The 12,286-nt window shown below is 55.4% G+C and overlaps 1 protein-coding gene across 2 annotated transcripts; it reads right to left on the bottom strand.

The window, feature by feature from the left end:
* Nucleotides 1–76: 76 nt before the first annotated feature.
* Nucleotides 77–11,643, bottom strand: RILP (Rab interacting lysosomal protein). Of its 2 annotated transcripts, none has more exons than XM_082201889.1 (8): nt 11,016–11,643; nt 10,273–10,396; nt 7,169–7,290; nt 6,743–6,934; nt 6,346–6,497; nt 4,711–4,833; nt 3,640–3,729; nt 77–2,454 (listed from the first exon to the last, which is right to left on the bottom strand). In XM_082201889.1, the coding sequence occupies exons 1-8, from the start codon at nt 11,286–11,288 to the stop codon at nt 2,283–2,285; spliced, it is 1,248 nt and encodes a 415-aa protein (XP_082058015.1). In that variant the 5' UTR covers nt 11,289–11,643; the 3' UTR covers nt 77–2,282. The 2 variants fall into 2 exon arrangements, with proteins under 2 accessions (XP_082058015.1, XP_082058014.1); XM_082201888.1 differs by having other exon boundaries at nt 6,743–6,940; nt 11,016–11,308.
* Nucleotides 11,644–12,286: the final 643 nt, after the last annotated feature.

The following is a 12,286-nucleotide window of genomic DNA, read 5'->3' as shown; positions in this document are numbered from 1 at the left end:
CAAACGGCCAGCTATAGCAATCCATGAATGCTGCTATGTTCTGCTCCCCGCTCATTGATTCAACTAGCAGCAGCTGTCAAACTAAATTGGTTTTATTGTATGCACAAAGCCAAAAACACATGCATTTCACAGCTGGTTTCATAATCACTCAGCAACCTTACCTTACTTTGGCTAAGGTGTGTTGTGCCACCATTGATAGGTAACATTAGATTGGTCAAGAGAAGACATTGCAGCCACGCACACACTCCCTTGCAACGAGGGTTTCCCTCCAGACGGCCAGTATTTCGTGAGGCAGATCAAAGCACAAGTACAGGTTCACACAATTACCAGGTATGAAAGCACTCTGCTGCAGCTGACATTTTTGCTGTTGTTTAAATTGACTTCTTGCAATTAGGAAATCAACAGAGAATCATGATGTGGGATGAACAAATGATTAACAGACGATACCCGCCAGGCAGATCAGGAGGGAGGCTCACTGTCGAATCACCGCCCCACAAACAAATCAGAATTAATTAATCAGAATTCAGCTGCAATTCCTGCACTGCAGGGAGCGGGAATTGAGGACCCTTTGGGTCCCTTCCAACTCTACAATGAAATGATTCTAATGGTTAAATAAAGAGTAGGCAGAATGCGTTCTCCATATAAGTTTGGGGCAAGGAAATCAGAAAGGACGCTCTATAAAGAAGTCATTTGGAGGGGCCCTAAATTTGGAGGGACTCCTGGAGACAGTGTGAGGACCCCCCCCAAAAAAAAAAACAACAACACACACACACTTTCTGCAATGCCCCCACCAGCCCTTCACTCATCTTCTGCATTTCACCAATGGTCTGAGCTAGATGTAGTCTAAGGCAGCTTCCTATATGATGCAATTAATTAATTAATTAATTGACCCGCCCCTCATCCTAAGGTCCCAAGGCAGGCTGCAACAATTAAAACACAATATATATTTATATATTTAAAAATACAGTTTAAAACAACTTTTCATCACAGAAATAAGGTGGGTCCTACTAAAAATATACATTTCCAAAATGTCCAAAGAATCCAGGGGTGAAGAAATGAACCTGCAGCCCTGTCCAGGGAAGGTGCCAAGTGCACCTCTGCTGGGAGGGAGCCCCTCGGCTCAGGGGTCGCTACCCCTGGCAGCCACCACCACCCCAAACCTCTGAGGGCCCCCCCCCGCCAATCATTGCACCTGGAGGGAGGGCCCATTCCTAATGCATAGACCAGTTTCTTGACTAATTGAGAACCCAGGTCACCCCTTGTAAAAATATATGCATGGACGTCCGGCGGCCCGCCTTCAGGTTATCACTCTCTGTACCTCCGTCCCCTTCATTCAGATTTGGGTCAGAGGGCAGGCTTTGGGTGGCAAATGGAGAGCAGGCCCTTTTTTCTGGGGGTGCAGGTGGCACCCCAGTTGGCCAAGAATAAATCCCCCCCTGTTGGGGCTGGCACAAATTTAATAGTTTCTCAGTGCTGGAACGACACCATGGGATTCTCCTGACCTTTAACGGGACGCTGCGGCCCCACTCCGCCTGCTGCACGTCTCAGTCTTTTACTGGCTCCTGCTTTATTCGCTTTCAAAGGCTGACATTTTAATTGCAATGTTTGTTAACTACCTTGGGGATCTTCTTGCGCAATATAAACACATCTCTCACAAAAACAAATCACATTCCCCAAACGTGTGCAAATTATACGGAGGAAAAGTGCTTTAGGTTTCAAACTGTGCTTCGCGGAACCAGGAAGATTTTGAGGCATGGTTCTAAGGGCACTCTCCTACATGAGATTCCATGTTCAAGTGTGTTCAAAGCAGCGCTTCCGCCTGCCGTTCATACATCAGTGGCGGTGGGGGGGGGCAACAGGGGGGAAGACACACTGAAAAGTCCTTGAAGGAGCCCAGGCAAAATCAGCCCCCCAGCAAAGCTGACGGGAAAAGCAGGTTCACAGCCCCCAGCTCTGCAAGTCAGCTATATCAGTGCACACATATCTCAAAACGGGGAGCTTGCTTCCCCTGCCAAGCAGAGCAGGAATAAAAACCTCTGCGCCTCTCTCCTCAGCACCAGCAGACGACTGCCAGAGACACCTCCGAGCGGCTGTGCTGCAGGCCTGGGTTCAAGCAGGACTCTGCAGAGTCCCACGGGAGGAGCCTTCTGCAAGGCTGCCTCCCTCCCTCTCCAAGGCTGGAGCTGTTCCCGCAAGCCAAGCAGCGACCTCTGTGAGCCTGCCGTCTTTGTGGGGTCAGCCCGGACAGGGCGCTGTTGTGGGTTCAGCCAGCAGCGTCTGGCTCAAGGGAAGGGCGAGGGTCCACTTGGGGGGCTGAAGCTGCAGGAGGCCTCCCTCCCTCCCTGCTCCTCCTCCTCCTCAGGACCCACATCTTGAGGGTCAACTATCTCCCAGGCTCCAGGGCAGTCTTCTGGTGAGTTGCTTTTGCTCCTCCCACGGTACCAGAGGCCAAAACTGCAGGCAGAGAGAGAGAAGAATGAGAAAGAGAAAGAGAAGTGGAGTTTGGCAGAGGTCGAGAAATGCCCCACAGAAGAACCAGAACATTAGCTTTTGAGTGGAGTTTTTGCATCTTCACAATTTGATTTCACTGCTACCATTTACTGGATTATTAGAGTTTGCGATTGCTGGCTGAAATTTTGTGTTTCGTTTTTGTGTACTTTGTTGTACATGTTAATTTCTATTTTGATGCTGTGAAACCACTCCAAGTTCTCATGCAGAAAAAGAAACATGATATAAATAATAAACTGATTGGTTGGGTGAGAGTTTGGAGGCAGAAATGCCGGATGTCCAGCCCATTCCCCCAGCTGAGGTCGTATGGGAAAGAGGATGCCTGTCACCCCCTAAGAACCATCCCAGGAGCCCCACAGCAGCCGGCTGAGGCCAGAGGGCGCCCATCTAGTCCGGCCTCCTCTGCTTGCAAGCAGGACCTGAAGGCAACAGCTACTCTCCCCGCTTGCAATTCCCAGTATTCAGAGGCATTGACTGCTTGTGCTGCCCATTACGACCAGCAGCCACTGAGAGCCTCACCCTCCAGGGTTACTGTGGGAATCAAAGGGGAGCGGAGAACCATGCATTCCTCACTGTGCTCCCGGGAGCATATATAGGAGGATAAATGTGGGATATAAAAATAATCTTTGGGTGTTTTTTTTTAAAAAGCAGGTATAAAACTGCTAAGGTTGTAGCATGATTAAGCCATCCCTGAGAACTCAGAACAGCTTTCCCTAACCAGATTCCCTCCAGATGTTTTGGGCTGCATCTACCAGGCAGCATAGCCCCACAGCTGGGGGTCCAAAACATCTGGAAGGCACCAGGCTTGACAGGTTTGTAAATGCAAAACCACCCTTTGCAGGCTCCTGCCTCTTCTCCAGCCGCTGTGACCCTGCTCCACTCAGGCTGATTAAACTGGAGGCTGCCTTCAAATTAAACCTGTTTAATTCTGAATTTAAGACCGCCATCTGCCGCCCAGCGGCTCTCCTCCTGGTCCTCCTCCTGAAGGCTCTGCAGGCTTGGACTTGCTGGGGCCGGTTTGCTCTCTGTGTGCAAGCTGTCCTGCTGCCCGGCTGCTCTTCCGGAGACGGGTGCCCCTACCTCTCACTCCAGCCAAAGCAGCCACCCCTCTGCCAAGGGGGCTCCACTTACAAGCTCCGGATCTTGGACTCAGGGAGGCGGCCGTCCACGCAGTCCGAGCCCGTGGGGGACGCCAGCCACACGCCCTCCTCCTCTTCGTCGCTGGGAAGAGAAAGGTCAGGCCGTCAGGTCTTTTGCCAGTGGGGTCCGAGCACAAACTGGAACTGGAGGTTTGCACAGCCAAAGCAGGTTGAAGAAGCGCTCTGTCGCCCGAGCACAACCGATTTCTGCATTGCAGGGGGTTGGGCTAGATGACCCCTTGGGTCCCCTCCCAACTCTGCAATTCAGTGAAACCAGCAAAAGAACCCCCAGAGGCGTGCACAGCATGACCCAGGCGCCTCCTGCTTTCAGCCAGGGCAATGGGGTTGTTTTTTAAAGAAGGGTGGGATATAAATTTAATTGACGACAATAATAATGTGTACCAATTTGATTCCCTTCCCATCTTTATTCTTTCCTTTCTCCTTCTGTGATGGAACTCCTATTTGGGGACTTCCCTGGCTTTTTTCTGGCCCACGTAGGGCCAGTCTGGATAGCTAGCCTTGGTGAAGACTTGACGTTTTTATCCCCAAAGAAGTTTTTGATTGAGTTTCCACTGAAATGAGGCTGCATTTTAATGTATTAAAGTTGTATTTTAATCTTGTTTTTTAAGCTGTATTTCAATCAATTGTTTTTATATTTGGTGTTAGCCTCCCTGAGCCCGGTCTTGGGAGGGTGGGATATAAATAAGTTGTTGTTGTTGTTGTCGTCGTCGTCACAGAGGCTGGGAGCTTGTGTTACTCTGGTTGACGCTGGACTACAACTCCCATCATCCCTGACCATTGAGCTGCTGGGAGTTGGAGTTCAACAGAAACCGGAGGACCACAGGTGAGCCATCTGTGAGGAAGTGTAGGATAGACTGCCCTGCTCAGCAAGACATTCTCAGTCCCCAAAAGTCAGTCCCAGCCAGGCCTGTCCCAGTGCATCCACAGCGACCCAGTGTCAGGAGCTCCCTCAGCCACCGGCTCTTCCTGCCAGAGTCCCAGGTGGGCCAGACACCCGCCGGCCCTGCAGGTATTGCTCAGGCGGAGGCAGCAGGAGACTCACCTGCTCAGGGGCTCCTCTGCTGTGCCCAGCATCTTGGCCCGGATCTTCCTGCGCTGCTTCTTGATGGTGGATTTCACGGCGTCCAGGAGGAGGCTGGGAATCCGCTCATCATTCAGCAACTCCCTGTGGGGGTGAAGAGAGGCAGGAGAATCTCAGGAGAGCCTTGGAAGGAAGGAAATGGACTCTTCCCACCAAAGGGAGGCAGAAGGGCCTGCGCCTCCCTCCCACCCAGGGATCTCCGGGGCTCGGGAGCACAGGATTTGGGACAGGGAAAAGGAAGGACTGCTTTGCATGGCTCATTGTGAAACTGTGGAACTCCCTTCTGCAGGAGGCAGTGATGGCCACCAACCTAGATGACTTTAAAAGGGGATTAGACAAGTTCACAGAGTCTCAGGTCATCCATGGCTACTATCTGCAATGACTGACATTATTGATTGTACTGGTTTAGCATTCCTGTCGAATTTGTAAGTCACTTTGAGTCATTTTTACTGCATCTAACAATGTTCCAAACACCTGTGACCTTCCAGATCAGCCTTTCTCAACCTGTGGGTCCCCAGTTGTTGTTGGACTACAACTCCCATCACCCCTAGCTAGCAAAGCCAGAGCATGGGGATGATGGGAGTTGTAGTCCAACAACATCTGGGGACCCACAGGTTGAGAACAGCTGTTCCAGATGATCTTGAGCTCCCACAGTCAGCAGTCAGGGTTGGTGGGAGTCAAGAAGAGCCCACAGCTGGATCGGGCCAAAGAGAGTCCATCTAGCCCAGCCTCCTCTCCTCACAGTGGCCAGCCAGTTGCCCCCATGGGGAGCCCAGCAGCCAGCAGGACCTGAGGGCAACAACACTCTCTCCACTTTGGGTTCCCAGCCACTGGCACCCCAGAGACATTGACTGCCTCTGCCCCTGGAGGGAGAACAGAGCCCTGGTGTTTAGAAGCCTTCAATAGCCCTCTCCTGCTCCTCCTCTTTTAAAGGCACCCAAGTCAGAGGCCATCCTTACATCTTTGAAGGCATTTGACTCGGGAGAAAGTTGTGGTTGCACAAGACCTGGACAGCCACAGGTTCCCCACTTCTTAAGGTAAAGGTAAAGGGACCCCTGACCATTAGGTCCAGTTGTGGCCGACTCTGGGGTTGTGGCGCTCATCTCGCTTTACTGGCCGAGAGAGCCAGCGTACAGCTTCCAGGTCATGTGGCCAGCAGGACTAAGCCGCTTCTAGCGAACCAGAGCAGCGCAAGGAAACGCCATTTACCTTCCCACCGGAGCGGTACCTATTGATCTACTTGCACTTTGACGTGCTTTTGAGCTGCTAGGTTGGCAGGAGCAGGGACCGAGCAACGGGAGCTCAGCCCATAGTGGGGATTCGAACCACCGACCTTCTGATCGGCAAGTCCTAGGCTCTGTGGTTTAACCCACAGTGCCACCTGCATCCCTTACTTCTTAACTTACAGGAACCCAACTCTTGGATAAAACTGCACATCCCTCTGCTTAGGGATTTGGTCCTCTAAGAGCAACTGGCCAGTAGGAGCACCTGGCTTCCCCCTCCCTACACCCAACATAGGATCATAGACATGGAGAGTTGGGAGGGACCCAAGGGGTCATCCAGTCCAACCCCCTGCAAAGGCAGGAATAAACTGACCGCTGGTAATAGGCCAACTCCTCTTGCACCAGGAACAGGCTGGTCTTGAGCTCGTTGCGCTCCTGCAGGATCTGCTGCAGCTCTTCCTTCGAGTAGGACCTCCTGCCCTGGCCGCTGCCAGGAAGCTCCTGGCCAGGCACCACCTCCTGGTCCTGCGAGAAGGTGGGGAGAGGTCAGGACCCCCATCCCACTAGCCCGGCCTCCCGCAGACCACCCTCTCTGGAGCCCATCGAGGGGGGCCATCACCAACTTAGTGCCACCCAGATATTTTGGACATCTGGGCTGATGGAGAGCACCGGGTTGCCACAGACTGGCACAATGCAAGGCTATTACTGTAAACTGAGGTATGCCAGTATTTTCACAAGTCGATACGCAGTTCTGGGTTACATCCTCTCACCGTGGCGCTAGTCCTCAAGGCCTCTTGTGCTGCCCCCGCAGCCTTGCTCAGCCTCTCCACCTCCTGGCGGGCCTCCAGCAGGGCCCTCTCCAGCTCCTCCTTCCTCTGCAGGGCGCTCTGCAGCTGGGCTCGGACGATGGCCAGCTTGCGGCGAATCTCCTCGTTGACCGTCATGAAGCGGTTCAGCTGCTCCTGCAGCTGGGGACACAGGCACTGCGTTGCCGGGGGCTGGGCTGGATGACCCCAGGGTACCTTCCAACTCCGGGGTGCCATGGCCCATGGTGCCAGCCCCACACTGGGGAGGGGGAAAGGGGCCCTCTCACGCAGGACACAGCGCTGCTCTCACGTGCCGCGGGAAGGGCGCTGTGCGCCTGCCGGTCCCCTCCAGGCCAGCCCCTGGGCCTGCCCACCCTCACGCCCCCTTACCGCCTCGGTGTCCCGGGCCTTGCAGAGGATCTCGTGGGCCTGGGCACGGATCTCATCCCGCTGCTTGTCCACCACCTCCTTGAGGCGCAGCATCACCTCCTTCTCTCTGCGCTGGGTGCTCTCTGGACAAGGGCGAGAGAGCTGAGTGGCGCCCCTGGGCAGACAGTCACAGCACCCACCACCCCCAGCTCGGACAGGGTCCTTGGTTGCCTTCATAGCCCCAGACACTCTTCCTGACCTGGCATTTGCCCATGGTTTAATTACTATTATTATTATTATTATTATTATTATTATTATTATTATTATTATTATTATTATTATGTATCCCACCTCTTCCCCAGACTCAAGGTGGCTTCCAAACAACTACACAGATAAAATCCAAAAAGCTAAAATCACATAAAAGAAATGCAATCAGGCCTTTTGTAAAATTAATATCAGGGAGAATTTTGGCCAGTGCAAGTTCTCCCTGCGCTCAGATAACTTGCGTAGATCTCCAAGAGCAGCCACCACTAAGGAGGTCCCCTCGCACGTCCCCACCAAGCACCCCTGTGAAGGTGGTGGGACTGAGACAAGGGCCTCCCCCAAAGATCTCAGAACCCAGGTAGGTTCATATGAGGGAACAGGGGCTTTCAGGTGTCCCTGCCGTCATCCTAGGAAGCAGTCAGGCCATCGAGGGAGGCAGCTCCATCAACCTCAGCTGGCCCGTCCATCCACCCCCCACCCAGCTACTGAACAACCAGCCCAGGGCGTGGTCTTGCCTGTCGGCTTCCTCCCCTCCATCCTCAGTCTCAACAAGGAGGATGGGGACAAAACTGGAAGGACTTGGTTCGGCCTCTCTTTGGGCTTGATAAGAACACCAGAAAGTCCTCCTGCATCAGGCCAGCTTCCTGTGCTCACAGTGGCTGACCAGGTGCTTCCAATAGGAAACCTGCAATCAGGATTGGATCACAAGAGCCCTTTTCTGTGGCTTCCAGCAACTCTCTCTGACTGCAGAGGCAGAGTAGAGCCAGAGTGGCTGTCAACAGCCCTTTCCTCCTCCTCCATGCATTTTTCTAATCCTCTTTCAAACCATTCAGGTTGGTAGTTGGTCCTCACTGCCTCCTGTGGGAAGGAGTTCCACAGTGTAACTCTGCGCTGTCCTTTCATCCTGTCCTGAATGTTCCCTGAATCTCCCTTCTCCTCGGTCTCGGGGGGGGGGGGCAGGGACAAAACTGGAATGAGATGCTTGATAAGAACATTGTGGGGTGGAGTGTGCCTGCAGGGCAGTGGATTTGGCCGCAGGCCGGAGTGTGGAGACTGTGCCTCCGTCACTACAAAACCTGCCCTGTTTGTAGATCCATCCAGCTGTTACAAAACGCCCTAAGCCTCCGTTGACCTCCTTCCAGAGGAAGCTGGGTGTGGGGAAACGCTGCTCCTGTTGAACTCCGCACCGCTTGGGGGACTGGGGGTGACCGTGGACGGTAAGCGGTTGAACAAGTGCACAACTCTCCCTGCTGCGCTGACACACAGCCCAAGTTGCTGCTCGAAGCACCCAGTCCAGCAGCAGCCAAGCCAACGCCTTTTCATGGACCAGCTGAATGTCAAGGGTTTTCTCTTTTTCAAAAACAAGGCAAGGAGGGAGGGAGGGAGGTAGGGAGGGAGAAAGTGCAGGCTGCAAAGGAGAAGACAGAAGCGCCACTGTGTGAAGAGGGGCAGCCCTCTTCCTCTCCTCTGCACCCACCCACTCATCTGGGCCTTGGCTTCAAGTTCCCTGCAGGGACTTCCAGGCTCATTCACCCAGAGGGGAGAGAGCGTCTAGCCTCTGAGTCTAAAGGAAGCTTTTTCAGCCTGGGGGCCACATTCCTTCATAGATAAGCTTCCAGGGTCCACAGGCCAGTGGTAGGCGGAGCCAGGAGCAAAAGTGGGCGGAGCAACACAGATGCAACTCCCACAGGGCTGCATTCCAGCCACACAGAGGGCAAAGACATCAACACATCCTCTCCAACCAGTCAAGCAAGAGAGATGTCACAGCTCAAGGAGACATTCCTTCGAGGACAGCGGGGATGAGGCCACGTGAGGCCCGTGGCCTGAGGGCCAGAGGCAAAGGCCTGGGAAGCTGCATTCAGCACTTGGGCCTAAAAGTCCCCTCCCTTGTTCTAAACCCAAAGCAACAGTTTAAAAACTCAGAAGAGTGGTGAGGCACATGAGTCAGAAGTCCTGTTCCTCCTTAGCAACAGGCACTAGCCAATAGCCACCCACATCCAGAGATGTAGAGGTCCAGATTATAAGATTATTGCATTATCTTAGAATATTGTATAATCATAGAACCAGGCATGGCTATGATTATAATGACAGGACCCTGCACTTCTGAATTTACCATTACACAACTGCCCGGCTAAAGCAGGTGAGGGCAGCCAGTGGCTCTCAAACCTCCATTGTGTCTCAAGACAGACAGATGCCAGCCAGACTGCCCACAACATTCAGACAACTGCATTTCACACATTAAGTAAAGCAGGCCAGATTAAGGGAGGGAGGGAGGAAATAGTCATGTAAGAAATGCAACTGAATGCTGAAGAAACGCCTCCTTTTGTCACAGAAAAGTGTGGCATTCCTAGAATCACAGAATCATAAAGGTGGAAAGCACCCCGGGGGTCATCTAGTCCAACTCCTGCAGTGCAGGAGAGGAAAAACCAGATCTCTCCACTGTCTGCAACCTGTGAATGCGACCTGCCCAGTTATTTGCAGTATAGTTGCTTGCTCTTGCTCTGGGAGGCCCCTGCAGCCTGTCTCCTCGCTCTGGTTTCCTCCACGCCCTGGCAAGCCAAAGGAGGAGAAAGCAAAAGAGAAACAAGCTGCACACGAGGAAGCCCTTAAAGAGGACAAGGTCTTGGGCAGTCCCGGGCAGGCAGCACGCAGCAAGTCATTAACCAGCTGGCAGCGCTGTCTCCCACAGCCACGTGGGTTGCATTTACACCAGTCACGAGGCAGGCGAGTTTCTGCCCCACCCTGGGAGATTCCCCCAGGCCAGGCACAACAACCCCACATGTCAGTCCAAGGGCCTCCTAAGGCACCTGAGCGTGGCTGGTGCAGTCCGTCCCCCCAATCCCTCCTCCCTTGCATCTCACCTTCCTGGGACTGGGTGCCGGCCAGCTGGGCCAAGAGGCGCTGGTTCTCCGCTTCAGCTTGGGCCAGACGGCTCTGCAGGAGACACGCTCTCTCCTGGGCCTCAGCCAGCCGCAGCTCCAGAGCCTGAGGAAGAGGAGGGAGAGGGAGCTGGACCAGGGAAGGCTCAGGGGCACGTGCGGAGAGATGGAGGCAAAGCGCTCTGTGGGCAGCTCACCCTGGGGGCTGTTTTGAGGGCAGCCCTCTAGACATTGTGAACTGCAGCTCCCATCAGGCACTGCCAGCCGGCAGGTTGGCAAAGTTTGTCCTATTAGGAAACCTCTTGGCAACTGGACTCAGGCAGAGCCACTTCAGGCAGAGGACAAGGAGGCAGCTGGGACCTAGCAATCGCCCCCCCCCTTCTTCCCAGGGGCACAAAACCAGCCTTGGCCTCCTGAGGATCTAAAACTGGGGGCACACAGAGAGGCCCACGTGGAAAGTCCTGCACACAGCTGCTGAGCCGACCTGGGAAGGGAGCAGGGGTCCCCAAGGACCACCCAAAGGTGTCTGCCCGCTGGTGCATCCAGCGCAGTGGGGTCTAGGGAAGGTTTGCTATTCCCAGCCGGCGCCCCCCGGCCTCCCCCAGCTGCGCTCTCTCCCTCCCTCCCGTTGCCAGGATTCAGCCCTCGAGCGCGCCCGGCAACTGGGTCTCTGAGCGCGTGCAGAGAGCCACCCTCCCAGCGCCGAGCTCGGCCTCGCCGCCCACCTGCGCCAAGTCCCGCGTCGGGCCCGGCGAGGGCTCGCCGGCCTCCTGCAGCTGCCGGGCCCGGCCCGGCCCCTCGTCCCGCTCCGGCCCGCGGCAGGCCAGCGCTTCGAGGAGCTCCAGCAGACGCACCACCTGCGGCACCAGCCCGGCCACGGCGCCCGGCCCGAAGAGGCCCGAGAGCCGCTGCAGCTCCGAGCCCAGCGCCCCCGCCAGCCGGTACACGGGCTCGGCGGCCGCCGGCCCAGGCGCCCTCCGCTCCGGCGGAGACTCCATGGAGCCAGCGAGCAGCGCGGGGCGCCGTCCCCGGAGTCCCAGCCGCCGCTCGCCTCGCCTTCTCTCCGGGGCAGCCGCGGCCAACGGGGAGGCGCCGCGCCGCTCCGCCTCCTGCCTGCCCGCCTCTCCGCCGGGGCGACTCGGGAGCGCAGAGAGCGGCGGGCCAAGGCGCCTGGCTGCCCCGGGACCTGCCAGCGGACTTTGGGCTCCTGTGACGGCGGCAGTGACGCAGCTCGGCCCCCGGGACTCCCTGCTGAGCCGAGGGAGGGAGGAGCACCCAGGGGGGCTGCTTGGGGGGGGGGGCTTTTTCCTTCGAGGGAAAAGCAGCGCGGGGAGGATTTTTCTGGTGGTGCCAAAATAACGCCGTCCGTTTGTGCCCCTTGAAAGGGAGGCGCAGGCGGCAGAAATGCCGCGGGCTGCCTCCCTAGTTGATCGTTCTTTCCCGCCGAGGAGTTGAAGGCGGCCCCATCCCCTTTATCCTCACGACAAGCGAGGGAGGCTGAGAGAAGCGGCGACCTGCTCAAGGTTACCCCGTGAACTTGACGACTCAGCAGGGGTTTCCAATGCCCTCGCCTGACACTCTAACCATTGCACTGCACTGCTGGGGATTTCCTGGCAAGCTCGTCCTAGCCCAACCGGTGGCAGTTAAGGGTAGGAGGCCAGTGTTTCTTTCAGAAGGCCCACCTCCCTCACCCAGTGTCGTGTTTCCCACAGCTGCCAGACTCCCCAAAAGGAAGCTTGCAAGCAGGACTCAGCGCAACAGCCACATTATTCCTGATTGCAGCTTCCAGAAACTTGTGGCGGCAGCTGCCTTCAAGTCTTGGCTTGCAGCCAGTTTCATTGCCCAGGGGAGGGTCCAGGCAGCAGGTGGCTTATTGGCAGCCCTGAGCACCTACAAGAAGTATCTGTGTGGCAGCAGCACTCTTCAACCATCTAACCCTGTTCAACATGCTCCGACTGGCAGCAGCTCTCTAGAGGAGTCTTTTAAGTGGAGTTGC

This window comes from Podarcis vaucheri (genome assembly GCF_965113315.1).
Source record: "Podarcis vaucheri genome assembly, chromosome: 15".
NCBI lineage: Eukaryota > Metazoa > Chordata > Lepidosauria > Squamata > Lacertidae > Podarcis > Podarcis vaucheri.
Note: the sequence above shows the minus strand (reverse complement) of the source record. Positions and strands in the feature narration are given on the sequence as shown.